The sequence below is a fragment of the Paroedura picta genome, unplaced genomic scaffold (assembly GCF_049243985.1).
Source record: "Paroedura picta isolate Pp20150507F unplaced genomic scaffold, Ppicta_v3.0 Ppicta_v3_sca21, whole genome shotgun sequence".
Taxonomy (NCBI): domain Eukaryota; kingdom Metazoa; phylum Chordata; class Lepidosauria; order Squamata; family Gekkonidae; genus Paroedura; species Paroedura picta.
The window spans coordinates 4,130,187-4,145,748 of NW_027518618.1; the positions used below are offsets into that span (position 1 = coordinate 4,130,187).

At 56.5% G+C, this 15,562-nt stretch overlaps 1 protein-coding gene across 1 annotated transcript; it reads left to right on the forward strand.

Annotated features, from left to right (window-relative positions):
* The first annotated feature begins 3,501 nt into the window (after positions 1-3,501).
* LOC143828344 (uncharacterized) lies at positions 3,502-15,436 on the forward strand. Its single transcript, XM_077318709.1, has 5 exons — positions 3,502-3,530; positions 3,800-3,955; positions 4,645-4,744; positions 5,189-6,012; positions 15,048-15,436. Exons 1-4 carry the CDS (start codon positions 3,502-3,504, stop codon positions 5,954-5,956), a joined length of 1,053 nt encoding a protein of 350 aa, XP_077174824.1. The 3' UTR covers positions 5,957-6,012; positions 15,048-15,436.
* Positions 15,437-15,562: the final 126 nt, after the last annotated feature.

Sequence of the window (15,562 nt, forward strand, 5' to 3'; positions counted from 1 at the left end):
GAGCGCAAGGTTCTTTCAGGGGTGTAGCCGGAGAGGCGATCCCTCAGGTATACTGGGCCCAGACCGCGTATGGCCTTAAAGGTGATGACCAACACCTTAAGCCTGACCCGGAATTCAACCGGGAGCCAGCGCAGCTGCTGGAGGATGGGCTGGATGTGGGACCTCTGAGGTGTTGCTGTGAGGACCCTGGCAGCCATGTTCTGGACCAATTGCAGTTTCCGTATCAAGGTTAAGGGCAGGCCAGCATAGAGCGAGTGGCAGAAGTCCAGTCTAGAAGTGACCATCGCATGGATCACTGTGGTTAGGTGTTCCGGGCCAAGAAGAGTACTGGTAGTTTGGCTTGGTGGAGGTGGTAAAATGCCAGCCGTGCTACCGTCGTGATCTGAGCCTCCATGGAGAGGGAGGCATCAAGTATCACTCCCAGGTTCCTGGCGGAGTGGGCCACTTTTAGCTGCATCCAGACAGGAAGGCGCACATAAAGGGGAGAGGTGCAAAAGGGAGGCAGGTTATTCACTGGACTAGGAGCATTGGGTCAAAATTACGGGAAAGGACGTTCCACTTAAATATTAGGAAGCCTCTTCTGATGGGGAGGGCAGTTTGTAGATGGAATTGGCTGCCTGGGGGGTGGGGGGGGGAAGTCTCCTTCCCTGGAAGGTTTTTGGAGGACTCTGGCTGAGCACCCGTCAGGACAGACGGTCTGCTTTTTATTATTGATCTATTCTATTTACATACCGCCCTCCCCTGAGGCTCAGGGCAGTTTACATAAAACAGTGAAACAATACAGATAACTTATAAACGGTAACAATACAGTGATAACAGCAGAACAATATCATAAAACAGTAGAACACCAGTGAGAACATCAGTGCAATGATGCCATACTGATGGCCGTGTGGGTGGGATGAATTGGATGCGTTTTCCATGGGAGGGGGGCTCAGAGCCCAATGGAGAAAGCTCTGGCCCTGGCTGAGGCCAAGCGGGCTTCCTTGGGGCCAGGGATCACCAGGAACTTGGAACTGCTACAGCGTAACGCTCTTGTAAGCAGAGAGGCGATCGCTCAGGCACACTGGGCCCAGTCCGTGGATGGCCTTAAAGGTGATTACCAGAACCGTAAGACTGATCCGGAATTCGACTGGAAGCCAGTGCAGCTGTTGGAGGACGGGCCAAATGTGGGACCTCCAAGGTGTTGATGTGAGGACCCTGGCCGCTGCATTCTGCACCAGTTGTAGTTTCCGGATCAAGGTTCCGCCAGGCATTTGGCTGAGACCAGACGTAACCAACAGCGACTGAAGGGCCCCTGCTCCCCTACCGCTTGCCCCCCCTCAGAATTCCACCAGACAACTGAGAGCATGTGGAGAGAGCTGCTGGGGAGTGCTGCTGCTGCTGCTGACCAGGCGAGGCTATTGTGGTGCTGAGTGAGGTGATTGCTGGGTGATTGCTGGGAGGATTAAAAAGGGCTGCTCCTCACCAGAGGCGTGAGCCTTTGGCGCCAGCCGAAGGGTGAGATACGACTCTTAGCCTGGGGTTCTTGGACTAGCAATCAGAATCAGTAGATTATATTTCCCTAGTAGTTGCACTGCCTAGAAGTTACAATGGACCTCAAGGACACTCATCCCATCATCTGCAGTGAGTGTGACATGATTGCCTTCCTCCCTGAAGACAAGATGGACTACTTCTGCCCCAAGTGTAAGCTGGTAAGACTTTTGGAGGAAAGGATTAGGGGCTTAGAAGAGAGGATTATTACTCTGACCCAAATTAAGAAAAGGGAGGAGTTCATAGACCAGAGCTGTGCAACTCGGAATAAAAAGGATACAACCAGTCCTGAAGAGGATAAGGGGATTGACCTCACTACGGAGCCTCTGCAGACAGTTAGGAAAAAGACTCAACGGCGTAGAGCGAGACGGTTCTCGGGGCCTTTGGAGCTCCAGAATAGATTTCAGGCCCTTGCAGAGGAGGTGCAAGGGTCAACGAGGGAAGACGTCCCAAAACAAAGTCCAAGACAAAGTGAGGAAGCCATGGCGATAGAAGGAAATGGTGTTGAGAAGAGAAAAAATTAGAGTACTGGTAATTGGAGATTCCCTGCTAAGAGGAATGGATCGCCATGTGGCTGGGCCCGACCCCCTAACCCGAGAGGTGTGTTGCTTGCCAGGGGCAAAAATTAAAGACATTTCAGAACAGCTGCCCAAACTCCTCAAATCTACGGATCACTAACCATTTGTGATAGTCCATGTGGGAATGAATGACATGTCCCTGAATACCATCGCTCCTATTAAAATAGACTATCAAGATCTAGGGAGGTGTAGTGGTTAGGAGAGCCAGTTTGGTGTAGTGGTTAGGAGTGCGGACTTCTAATCTGGCCTGCCGGGTTCGATTCTGCACTCCCCCACATGCAGCCAGCTGGGTGACCTTCGGCTCGCCACGGCACTGATAAAACTGTTCTGACCGGGCAGTGATATCAGGGCTCTCTCAGCCTCACCCACCTCACAGGGTGTCTGTTGTGGGGAGAGGAAGGGAAGGCGAATGTAAGCTGCTTTGAGACTCCTTTGGGTAGAGAAAAGTGGCATCTAAGAACCAACTCTTCTTCTTCTGGAACGTCTGAACTGGTCCCTGTGTGAGACTGGAGGCTTGACTGGATGGACTTTCGCTGACCTGACTCAGCAAGGGTCTTCTGATGTTCTTATGAGTGCCAGAGTCCTGGTGCCGGCCTTTCTTGGGCCACTCCCTCCCTCTCCTCAGGTGTCCAGGACAACCGAAGCAGGGGCTTGGGGGATGACTGCAGCCATCTTGGATGTTCCTCTGGGGAAAAGTGCCCCTAAGTGTAGATGGTCAACACCAGCCAGTTGAATTGAACCTGGAATCAATCTGGAAGCCGGTGTCGATGGAAGGATCGGGCCCTACGGTTCACTCTGGTTGACACTCTGGCTGCCATGTTCCATAACAACTGCAGGCTGTGGACAGTCTTCCAGCGCAGCCCCACGCAGAGCACATTCCAGTAGTCCAATCCCAATGCTCCCAGGGGCAGGCTCTTCTCTGGCTCACCGGCTGCCTTGGAGCCCCTCCGCGGCCCAGATCCATCCGGAAGTGGGGAGAGGCACGCACCCGGGCTCCGAACCTCCCACCCCCCTCCTTTGGGCAGGGGCGAAGGGGGCCCGGTGCTTCTCTTCCGAAACTGCCTCCAAGTCCGCGGGGTCGGTAGACGGCGGACTCCTCTGATGGGCGTCGGCGCCCTTCTTCCCGGGGGGCTCGGGACCGCGGCCCCTGTAGGCTTGGCAGCCCCTTCCCCCGAGGAGACCGTGGCCGCTCCGCCGGGCTTCGCAGGCTGCGCGCCGGGCGATTTCGGCTCCTCGGGGCTCTCGAGAGCAGGCGCGCGGCCGGCGGGGAGGAGCCAGCGTGCGCGGCCCCGGGCGGAGGGGGGAAGCCGCCGGGGAGACGGAGGAGCGGCGCCGGCAGGGACCCATCGGCGAGCGGAACAGGTTGTCCCCCCCCCCGAAGCCTCTGCCCGGGATGTCGCTGAGCTGCGGGGAGGGTCCGACGTGCGCTCCCCAAAGCCCAGGTCGCCGCGGGAGGAGGGGGATTCTCTCCGAGGAACTGGCCGGGCCTCCAGCCAGCCGCGTCTCTCCACGGGCAAGCCCTGCTCAAGGTGCCGCCTCTGCCCCCTCCGCGGCTGGCCCAGGTGGCGGGATTCGAACTCGCGGCGACTCTGAGGGCAGGGCGAGCCCGCGCGTTTCCTAGCGTCCCCTGGTGGCGGCTCTGGGGAAAACCTTTGAGTCCGATTCACGGGGGCCGCTTGCTCCCCTTCAAGGCATCTCCTGGTACCTTCTTCCAACGAACACCTGCACAGGGTGGCCAAGGTCCACGAGGTCCACGGCTGCCAGCGGATCCAGGAGGAGCAACCAAGAAGGTGCAGATCAGCCACTGACGCCACCCAGCAGCTGGGCCTGAAACCGTCCCGGGAAAGGTCTGGAGGAGCCAGCGAGTGGGCCGGCTCTTGCTCTCTCCGCCCGTTGGCCCAGAAAGGGAGAACAGGGTGTCGTTTCTGTCTCGGGATGGTCTTTTGCGCAGTGGGTGTTTGAGTGCTTGAGGGACAGTGCCTTGGGCTAGAGACTGATGGGTGATCCTCATAAAGGGCTCACGGATGTGGCTTTGGTGTGATCAGAGCAGCCAGGATGGGCAACGATCCAGGGCGCGTGTGGGGGCCTCCGCTGATCTCACACCCCGCCGGACCCCCCCCCCCCGGTCGGAATGGTCCGGACTGAGCCCAGCAATACGCTTAGCCTTTCTGCTGCCTGGATTGTTTTGCCTGTGTGCTTTCGTGTTATTTTATCAGCAGAGAACGGACGGCAAGGGGCTCACGGCTATTTGTCAGACGGAGATTTATTTTATTTGATTATTGTATTTATATACCGCCCTACATGAAACAAGAAATGATACAGGGTAACTGCACTTGTAGTAATAATGAGGTGACAACAATAACATCAACACAGCAATAACAATAAGAACATTATAGGACGGTGGAATACTGTGAAGAGCACTGAGTCCACCTCGTAACGAGGCCCTGGTGTCGAAGGTTCTGACCCGGGCGGATCGTGCTCTGGATTTTCGGATTTTCACCTCTTGCTCCTGCAACGTTTCATGCCTGGAGCACAGCGCCCCCTGCCGGATCTGGTCGTGTTTGGCCGACGGGCTTCCCGCAAAGAACGGGAGCGTGGCGGGTTTCGCCTTTGCGCCTTTGACGGGGCTTGTAAACGTAGGGTGGTTTTTTAACCTTGGCTGCTTTAAGGGAGGCCCTCCGCCGCCTCGGGAACGTTTTGGTTTCGGTTTTGGTTTCGAGGGCAGGGCGGAAACGTTTTAAATGAATAACGGCACCAATGAGAGGTTTTGTTCCAGGCGAAAGGGCCGGCCAGGGTTGGGGGAGGGGGCGTCGGGTTTCCTGACACGCGTCTTCTGAATCCAATGCCTGCAGGAAGGAAAACGCCTGTCTGTGCAGGAAGGGGTCCCCAGGGTCATCTAGCCGAGTCCTGCACAAAGGGACATTCGCGAATCCCCCCCCCGCTCTGCGCCCAGAGGAAGGGGAAACCTCCAAGCTCTGTGGGCCAGAGGCCTTCCTGACCCTTCTCCCCCACCCCCCCGCGGCCACCGACCCCCTCCCCCAGAAAGCCCCCGTCTTTTCCAAGAGAACTAGTCTTCGTAGCCCGGGGATGAGCGGGGTGATTCCGGGGGATGTCCAGGTCCCGCCGGGAGGCTGCCCCCCCAGGACGTGCGGGCTTCCTTCCAGGGCGCCTCCGCGGAGACCCGCCTGAGCAGCAGCGGTGCTGGCCTCTCCTCCGTGGCCGCCCTGTGGCGGGAGCGGGCCGGCGTCGGGGGCCGCCGGGGGCAGGATCGGGGCCAGGGCGGAGCGGCCAGGCGGGCCAAGCGCGCGTCATCGGCGGCCGGCCCCGCTCCCGAGGCTGCTATTTGCGGCTCGCCGCCTCCCGAAATAGCGCTCGCCGCTCCCCCCCCCCCCCGTGCGCGCCGCGCGTCAGCCGCGCTATTCTTGGCCCGCGCGGGACCGGCGGAGGGAGGGAGGGAGGGCGGAGGCGCCGCGCTGACATCACGGGAGGCGCCTTCACACGAGATGCCGCCGACACGCGCCCGCCTGGACACGGTCCGCCGCCGGAGGGGTTCCCGCCCTGGAGCTGGCAACCCTGCGCAGGGGGGCAGGCTCCGCTCCGGGCGAGGGCAGCGGGATGGGTCCCCCGCGCCGAGGAGCAGCGAGCCCCGCCGAGGGCGCCGGGAGGGGCCGGAGAGCAGTGCCGGCGGGGGCCCCCCCGCGGCCAAGGAGCCGAGCGGAGCCGAGCCGGGCGAGGAGCCCCCGGGAGCCGCTGGAGAGGCCGGACGCGGCCGGAGCACCGGAGGAGGAGGTCTTTGGACGGAGGCGCTTGACGGCCAGGGCTTCTGCACGCCCCAGTGGGCCCCTTGAAAAAGCCACAGAAAGGACATTTTGGCGTGGGGGGGATCTGAATGTGGAGAGCAAAGGTACGTTAAGAAAAACAGTCTCTCCCCCCCCCCCCCTTCTCTCTTCATAATCCTGGTAATTGGGTCAGTTGTGATTTTGGAAAATAACTGGGACGGGACGGAATGGGGGGGGGGGTCGGGCGGGATTTCTGCTAGGCACCGTCGCCATCTAGTGACAGACTGAGGAACTGCACCTTCTGTCCCAGAGGGGCCTGTCCTAAACCGAAAACGTTTCTGCACGGAGGGTCTCCAGCTTGCAAACGCGGGGTTGTAACCCTCGTGTTTGGGGCTCTCCAAAGGAGACCCCCGTCCTGCGTTTCTCAGCTGCAGGGTCACGCCTTTTCCCTCCGCACCAGGCGGGGGAGAAGGCCGGAGAGAGAGCGATGCAACGAATCCACTCTCCATGGTGGTTTGGGGGACTCAAAAGTTCCCCTGAGTACCAAAATTAAATGCACATTTACAGTTGGCATTCAGGCATTCAGGCATTGCTTTGTTCAATCTCAGGGATTAAATTTCTCGTGTCATTTGGGCGCTCGGTTGTTGGGGCAGGGGCCCATGCCCGCCCTGACCCCCCCCCCGTGTTGCCTGTATAAACCCACCAAGCAGCACACCTTGCCCCCATGCCTCCTTTGTTTCTTGAGAGGGGCCATTTCAGGAGTCCGCTGAGAGTGGAGGATCTCTGGATGGCCCGTCTGGCTCAGGTGACCTCCTGCTTCCAACTCCGCCCTGCCACCCTCGCTCGCCTCCGGGAGGACTTGACTCCTTTCCATGGGGTGAGGATTCATCGAAGGCACCTGTGGGCCCTGCGCAGACCGCTCTCCAGGTGTGGCCGGCACTGCCAGTGCATTAGGATCCCCCTCAGGTGAAGGAGAGCAGCAAGGCCCAGGTGGCTCGCTCTCACAGAGATGTGCTTCCCAAAAGCGTTGTGGGTGGGCAGGAGAAGCACCGACTGGTGGGAGCCCTTCAGGATGACCAGAGGCACCTTCAGACGTGAGCCTGCCCATCGTGGTGGAGAAGAGGGCGGCCGTGGCTCTGTCCCATACGGAGTTGTCTCCCAGCAGTTTGGGCTGGGCCTGCCCACTCTTGGAGAGGTCGTGCTGGAGGCCTGGTTCACAATGGAGGCCGAGCTCTGCAGCAAGGGGAGCTCTGCAGCTGGGGAGGAGACGCCGGGAGGGCAGGTGGGCTGCAGTCCTGGCCTGCTTGCAGATTTCCGCTCTCTCTCTTTTACCAAAAAGACACGCAGCAACGCGGACGAGCTGCTATGCCCCCTCCCTCTGGGCCTCTGTGGGGAAGACAGGCGTGGTTTGGGGCCAGAGGCTGCTTTTGTCTTCAGGTTATGCTTTTTGTGTCTCCTGCAGAACATGGGCAGGTCTGGCCTCTGGGGATTCCCCCACAGCATTGGTGCTCTGGACGGTTGCCACATCCCTATACGAGCCCCGAACAGGAGCATACGGGAGTGTGGCAACAGAGAGAAGTCCCGCAAGGGCCCGTGGACCACACGGGCTGGGTCATAGAGGTGGAGGGGCAGGAGACACAACCCCTCCATCTTTCCGGAGTCCCACCTGCGCACTGCCATGGACTCCGGGGTCTTTGTCCCTGGGAAGCCCACGGTCATGATCAAGGAAGTTCAGGGGCCAGCCTTGATTTTGGCTGATGAAGAATGCCCCCTGAGGAAGTGGCTCACGACCCCCACGCACTGACCAGCCGAGTTAGTACAACATTAGGCACTCCTGGGAGTGGACTGTGGTGGAGGAGGCCTTTGGGAGGCTCAGCAGGCGCTGGAGGTGCCTTCTGGCTGGGCTTCATGTTCCCCTGGACAACGTCACCCCTGTGGCCACTGCATGTGTAATCCTCCACAACATATGCGAGGAGAAGGGGCACAAAATACCAGCGCACAGTGAGGAGTGGGACACTGTGGTCGTGGATGAGCAGGAGCCAACCACGGAGGCTTATGGGAAGGGAAAGAGGAATAGAGATGCCATCGCAAGATTCCTATCTAGGCAGTCTTGGGGGGGGGGGGAGAGAGGAGTTCAACCAAATGTCTTCTGTAAAAATATAAATAAAGTTGGGGCATTGCTTGTGTGAAGTTTGTGGTTCTCTTATGGTTTGACATGGCGGGGAAGGGAGGGGGGCTCGAGGGCAGCAGGGCTGGCAGGCATGAAGGTGCTGCTGCTGCAGTTGGCCCAGGTGATGGACTCATTTCTTAGCATCTCAGGAGGGGTGTTGATCTCCAAAAAGCTGCCGTTCGCAGGCATGCAGAGGAGCCTTCTGGCAGCAGGCAGAAATTCAGGCTCTGCTCAACATTGTCCAGCCCACCAGGAACCCCTCCCCCCCGGCCACTTGATGGCCAGCACCCCTAGGCAGACCAGGAGGGCAGGCTGGCAGAGAGGGGCTTCCATGGGACCTGGGAGCAGCGCCAGACCCAGTTCAAGAGGCTCAAGTTGGACTTTTTGAAGAGCATGAGGCATGGCAGGGCATCCCCAGGGACAGTGGCGTCCTCATGGGTAGGGCCAGGGACACCTCTGTGAGTTCCCCCTATGTGCCGCTTTGCCTAGTTTAAGCCAAATATCAAATCCCCCAACCACCTCCCCATAGATTTCCTGGGGGAGATTTAAAACTTCTTGGGGGGGGGAAGCTTGCAACCTTGAGTGGGGGTTGGACTCTGCCCCGCCAAGCGCCCCCATCCAACCCCAGAAACTCCAACCCCAGGGGGCACCCCTCACTTCCTTCCCCTTTCTGAGTGTGCACATTACGGAGGAGAAAGGAGGTCCCTAAAGATGCCAGTGCCAGTGCATTGTGCCTCATGGGCATGGTGGGGGGGTGCTGGCTGCCAGCTGGGCTGGCTTTTCTGATTGTCAGTCCCTTAATTGCAGGATCACATTTTTTGGGTTGTCATGCTCACCTGTCTTGGCGACAGTGGGCATACATGTCGTTTCAATGTATAGGACCAGAGACTCTGTCGTCGTCCCCCCCGTTGCCTCTTTCACCCGCCCTCTGCAGTGACTATGGCACCCAGGAAGAGAACGGAGAGAGCTGAGGGCCCTGAGGGAGCTATCACAGTCCCACAGGGCCTGTAAGAGGGAGCTCTTCCGCCAGGCACTTGTTTGAGGCCAGGCTAAGGAGATCAGGTCCCTCCTGGCACTGGACCCATAGGCAGGACATCCTCGGAAGATGCCCTCCCCTGGGCATGGTGGCGGCTGCGCTTACAGGCGAGGGATGTGCAGGAAGGGAGAAGTTTATAGATTGTTTTTGTTTGGGTTTTTTGCCGCCAGTATTGTTTATATCAGGGGTAGTCAAACTGCGGCCCTCCAGATGTCCATGGACTACAATTCCCAGGAGCCCCCTGCCAGCGAATGCTGGCAGGGGCTCCTGGGAATTGTAGTCCATGGACATCTGGAGGGCCGCAGTTTGACTACCCCTGGTTTATATTGTTGTGTATTTTGATTGTAAACTGCCATGAGTTGACGGGGTCCGGGAATGGCGATATACAAATATAAACATAAATATAAATAAATAGAATGTATGGGTTGCAGTTTGAAGGAGAAGAATATAAAACCAGGAGTTATGCTGATGATGTAGTCTTGATGGTGGAAAAACCTGAACTGTCTATGCCCACACTAATAAACTGCTTAAGTGACTTTGAAGGAGTCTTGGGCTATAAATAAATGAGAAAAAGACTAACATTTTCTTATAGAGACAAGAAGAAAAAGTAACACATGTTGAAACGTGTACAGGCTGCAAAGTTAACCCTACGAAGGTTAGATATTTGGGAGTATATGTAGATAAGGACTTGTGCAATTTAGTTTTAAATAATTATGAAAATGCACGGCAATCAATCCTGCAGGACTTGGGTTATTGATCAAAACTGGAATGTTCATGGACAACAAGGGTGATATTCGTTGGGGATATGATTTAGTTCATACCTGAGTGGCCTAGTGCTTTTCCCTACTTTCTTCAATTTAAGCCTAAATTTTGCAACAAGAAGCTGATGATCTGAACCATAATCAGCTTCTGGTCTTGTTTTTACTGACTGTATAGAACTTCTCCATCTTTGGCTGCAGAGCAAATAGTCAATCTGATTTCTGTGTGGACCGTCTGGTGATGTCCACGTGTAGAGTCGTCTCTTGGGTTGTTGGAAAAGAGTGTTTGCTATGACCATTGTATTCTCTTGACAAAATTCTACCAGCCTGTGCCCTGCTTCATTTTGTACTCTAAGGCCAATGGACTGGCTCGTGCAACTACAATGTGCATCAATTATAACAGATGAACTGAAGGAATCACATGGAAAAACGAGAATAAACTGAATTTGAAAAGTTGATTATGCAAGAGAAGCCACATTTTATAAACGCCTCCTCACCTTTAAAGCAGAGACAGAACAAGTTGAAAAATGTATGGTGAAATGGATGCAAAATTTTCAGGAATCAATTATGATGAAGCAAAGGTGTAAAAATATAAAATTGACAAAATGTCAGACCTGGCATGAAAATTAGTATAAAATGTTTTATGGACACCTAAAGCCATAAGTAAAATTTCTAAACAAACTGATGGAGTATCTTGAAGTACTGATGGAAAATGCAGGAAATGTCAGAATGCTGTTGGAACATTTTTTGGGGCAGCATTGTAAATTAGTTTTAAAACTTTGGATAAAAGTTCACGATCAGTTGCAAATGTAAATTTGCATTTGTAACAAAATCGAAAGCTCCCACCTTGAATAAATCTTTGTTGGTCTTAAAAGTGCTGTTGGATTCTATTTCTGTTTTCCTTCTGTATAATCGCAAGTCTTAGCTAGTGACATATAGCTAGGCCGTGGCAGGATCGTTCTAACAGGGATTCTGGAGATTTTGATGTTTGGGGCTCTGTTATCTCTCTCTGCAGCCGTGGCGCAAGAGGCCCTGGTTTCGTCTTTCTGGCCTGGCTAGGCGGGAGGTGTCTGGGGAATTTGGCGCCCATGTGGGTGGGGGGGGGGAGAGGTGGAGGCAGGGACTGGAGGCTGAGACAGAGCAAGGATTCCTAGGTTTTCACTCTTAGCATAGCTGTAACTTCAGTGTAGATGTTTTCTTCACAAGGTTGTTGGGAGACCCTGCTGAACTCTCAGCGACATCTGAGACCCCCTTTTCATGGTTCCCGATCTTCCACTGCTGGCATCCCCATGTCTGACACTAGGGAACAGGAGACGAAGAAGAGCGCCGTGGAAGAAGGGGGGAAGGCACCTAAGAGCCCCCCCCCCAAAGGCGGGACACCAGGGGGCGACGGTGCCCAGAACCCCCACTACCCTGACAGGGGGCACTCCGTCCTGGAAATCTGGATTTGGGGCTGTCAGCCGGCATGGCTACTACAAGTCACCCGGGCCGATGCTTGCTTGGAGCCACTGTGAATACTCGGCATACGACCGTGAGCTGATGGGTTGGCACGGGCTAGTTCCCTGCCATGGCATCGTCTCCGGAGGGAGATGGAGGCGTTCCAGTTGGGGGTGCTGGGCTGAGGTCTTGTGCACCAGCCCCCCTGGCAACAGCAGCCCTATGGCGGAACCCTATGGCGGGTGATGCTCCAGGACTCATCAGAGGAGCACTCTTACTCCATCAAGCAAGCAACTGGATGCCAAACACGTCTTCTCTGCCAGGGCCCACCCGAAAGGGGACGCCGTGGAGTGGCAGGCGGGCTCCTAGGACACAGGGACTCCGACAAGTTTATGCAAATCCGCCAGAAGCGCTTGGAGGATGGGCTCCAGGAGCTCTGGGTGTCCCACCCGTTGCAGTGCCTGAGGCGGGGGCCCTGGTCAGTGGTGCGCAATGCTTGGGAGTTCTGCCAGCTAGCCAGGGAGGTCCCCGCGGTGTCCGACTTTACTAAGATCCCGTTCTCCCGGGAGGAGCTCAACCGTGAGGTCCTCAAATGGGCTCTGTTCTGTGACAACCCGCGGACCCTGATGGGATGGGGGTGCCTAGCGAAAGAAGCTGAGTGACGGACGGAGCTTCTTAAGAGGATTGAGCAGCACCAGGCCAGTACCAGCCAGCCGGGCGAGAGCCATCCCTACGGTCAGCGGAAGCTGAAATCCCACGATGGGGTGTCTGGCGATGCAGCGGAGAGGAGCAGACGCCGAGCCCACGGCCTGTGTCTGGGGTGTGGGGGCGAGGGGCCCTTCGTGGCAGAGGGCTTCAAGCGAAAGGGGAAAGCCCAGCCGGCTACTTCTGGGACCCAGGCTCGGGGCTCCGAGGAGCAGGGCAGGCGGAAGTCTGGGGGCCGGCCGGGGAAGTCCTACTGACCACCTCCAGTGATTCCTCCGATTAGCCTGCGGGAAACAGGAACGGTCTGCTGTGAAAAGTGTCCAGCAGCAGGTCATACAGCGGGGCACAGGTGCGAAGCTGGTGAGCGCCTATCCTCACGGGGTCCTCATCCCGGTGCCCCTGCCAGGGACTGCCTGGCGTGTTAGACTCCCAATGTGCCCAAGCCCCTGAGTGGCTGCACCGGGGGGCTGGGAGGGGTTGCCCAGAATTGCTGGACTGAGGCGGGGTGCGCTGTCACGGGGACCAAATCTACGTACCCAAGGGGGCTGGAAGCGGCTTTGCACCTTTGTGATGACAGCTGGGCAGCCGGGCATTTGGGATTAGTCCAGATATTACTCCTGGCACAGTGGCCTGCCATGAGAGCGGGCATTGGAGCACGTACTCATTGAGGGCTGTGGCAATTGCAGGATGGCTAAGTGGGCAGGGGGGGGAACAGACCATGGGGGCTGCTCCAAGCCCCGGAGGCCCCTTTCTCCAGAGATTTCATCGCAGACTGGCTTCCCAGTCATGGGACAACAGCCACTTGGGTGCCTGTAGATCTGTTTTCCATCTAAGCGCACTTTGTCACCTGTGCCTCTCCCCCCTCCCGCCCCACATGGTGCCAGGGCTAGCTTCACAGTTTAGTCCTCAGCATATTCACTGAATGCAGGGTTCTCTGGTGAAGGCGGTGTCCAGCCATGTGGGAGTGCCCGTGCATGTGTCAATTTGTTGCCAAATTTTGGCAGAAGTTGCTGAAGTCCCTGGGGTGGAGCAGGGACCCTGAAACGAATGGCCAGGCTGAACTGGGAAACCAGACCCGAGAGCAACCAGTCCTTTATGAGCTCCCCACGGAGGGCTGAATGGAGCCGCTCCCTTTCACTGCGTGTGCCAAGCTAGTCCTGGGGTCAAAGTGGTGCATGGGGTGGGGGTCTGGCCCACCCTGACATGGGAGATTCCCAAAGACTGACCAAATCCAACAGACTGGCCACAGCTGGTGTCTGGATGCTGCCCAAGAGGACTCCAAGCAGAAGGTGGACAAGAAACGGCTCCCGGAGCCCACAAGGAAAGCAGGGGTCACATGTCCCTTTCCGCAAAGCACCTGAGGGGCCAACAGCCCTCCTGCGATAGAGATGTGATTGTCCTGCATAGTGCAGGGGGTTGGACTAGATGACCCATGAGGTCCCTTCCAACTCTAGGATTCTAGGATTCTATTCTATGACTGGGAGGAGTGCCCAGTGGACCGGGGGAGAGGGAGTGGGTGGATGCCGGCCTCGTGTGGCCTCCCAGGCTGGTTCCAAAAATGCCCTCCTGGCAAGCCAGCTCCAGGTGGTTGGGAGGGGCCAGATGCTGAAATCCCAGCATTCGCCATGCATTGCTTTCTCTGCCTTTCATCCTGTTTAATCGATAGTCTTTGGTGTGAAACGTAGCAGCTAGTCAATGGGGGCGTAATTCCACCAGGAATTCTAGAGGTGGAGCTTTTGGTGTTTGGAGCTGTGTTCTCTCACTCCTCGGCCTTGAGGCCAAGAGCCCAGGTTATATCTTCCTGGCCTGGCTATGGGGAGGGAATTTTGTGCTCAGATAGGCCGGTGGGGGTGCGGGGAGCTGCAGGGTAAGCATTATTGTAACTTCAATAAAGAGATTTGTTTTCAGCCAAGCCTGCTTGTTGGGAGAATCCACTGAACTCTTACAGAGGGTCTGCCTGTCTTTAGCCTGTCTCCATGGCTCTCCAGGGTCTCAGGCTGAGGTTTTGCCCATCCCCTCCTGCCTGGTCCTTCCTAACTGGAGATGCTCCTGGGGACTGAACCTGGGACCTTCTGCATGTCAAGCACAGGCTCTTCCACTGAGCTATAGCCCACCTCCATGGCTCTCCAGGGTTTCACACAAAGGTCTTCCCCATCACCTACTGCCTGGTCCTTGATTATCTGGAGAGGCCAGGGATAGAACCTGGGACCTCCTGCATGCCAATTAAGGGCTCTTCCGCTGAGCCAGGGCCCCTGTCTATGGCTCTTCTGGGTCTCCCACAAAGGTCTTTCTCATCACCTTCTGTCCAGTCCTTTTAACTGGAGATGCTGCCAGGGATTGAACCTGGGACCTTCTACATGCCAAGCAGAGGCTCTTCCATTGAGCTATGTCCAGGGTCTCAGGCAGAGGTCTTCCCCATCCCCCCCTGCCTGGTCCTTTTAACTGGAGACACTGCCAGGGACTGAACCGGGGACCTTCTGCATGCCAAGCAGGGCTCTGCCACAAAGTCACAGCCCCCCCCCCCCCAAGACAGAAGAAAGGCACTCGGCACATGCTCTGCCATCACATTCCCATTGTGAACTATTAGTTGGGCTTACTATTTCCGAGGGGAGCCTGACTGGTCTGCAGCAGAAGAGTCAAGATCAAGCCCAGAAGCCCCTTGGAGACGGACCCGGTTCTCAGGGTTCTTGGGAGCCTCAGTGGTAGGAATGTGAATCTGATTTTAAGGTTTAAAATGTTTTTAACTCCCATTTTGTTCTGTGATTAGCTGCCCTGAGCCCTTGAGGAAGGGCGGCTTGTGCATTCTACAATAAATATCTGACTTCCAGACGGGGAATCCAGTGGCTCTCCGAGACTCCAGTCTGGTTTGGTTTTTATCTTCCTCAGCCCCAAGGTCTACAGAGCAGCCTTCCTGAGGCATTAGAGTTAGTTGAACAACACCAAAGTGTACTGAAGTCCCCCTTTCCTCGTGGGGGTTTCTTTTTGCTGCCTGCCTGGGAAGTCCTGGCCAACTCCTTTAAAATCCTTTTACCGTCTCTACCTCTGCCTTTGCAGGGCGTGTGTGAACCGAGTGTGAACTGAAGAGCACCAAAGAGCTGCAAAATCTGTCACCTGTCAACAGGCTCCTCCATTCAAGGACCGGAGGGAGAGGATCCCTGAGGAGAGATCCTAAGGCAGGGCCGTGGGATGACAGAGGGGCGTGCCACTTCAGGCCGGCTCCCCTGCCCTCGGGGCTGACACTGCATGGAGGCGAGTTGCATACAGTGGCGGTTGCAAGAGTAAAATCCGCAGCACCCACAGCGGTCCGTGGTGGCAGATTGGGATCGCAGAAGCTGCCGAGTCAGTTGTGTGTTTGTGTTGCTTTGTGTGCCTTCTGGTGAAGCCCAGGGCAGGAGGGCACATGGGCAGGAAAACCCTCCCTGCCTCCTGTACAAAATAAAAAATTAAAATGGAGAGCCGGCGTTTTTATAAACGGCTTTTCACAACCCAAAGGAGCCCCCCAAAGCAGGCGACAACCCCTATCCGTTCCTCTCCCCACAACAGACGTCTTGGGAGGTTGTTTGGTTTGA

What these genes read in the sequence shown, in the direction of transcription:
- LOC143828344 (XM_077318709.1), top strand. Translation starts at nt 3,502, where the DNA reads ATGTCGCTGAGCTGCGGGGAGGGTCCGAC. An exon ending in AGCTGCGGGGAGGGTCCGAC is followed by an intron (nt 3,531 to 3,799) that starts GTGCGCTCCCCA and finishes CTCCCCTTCAAG; the next exon opens with GCATCTCCTGGTACCTTCTT. An exon ending in CTTTGACGGGGCTTGTAAAC is followed by an intron (nt 4,745 to 5,188) that starts GTAGGGTGGTTT and finishes TAGTCTTCGTAG; the next exon opens with CCCGGGGATGAGCGGGGTGA.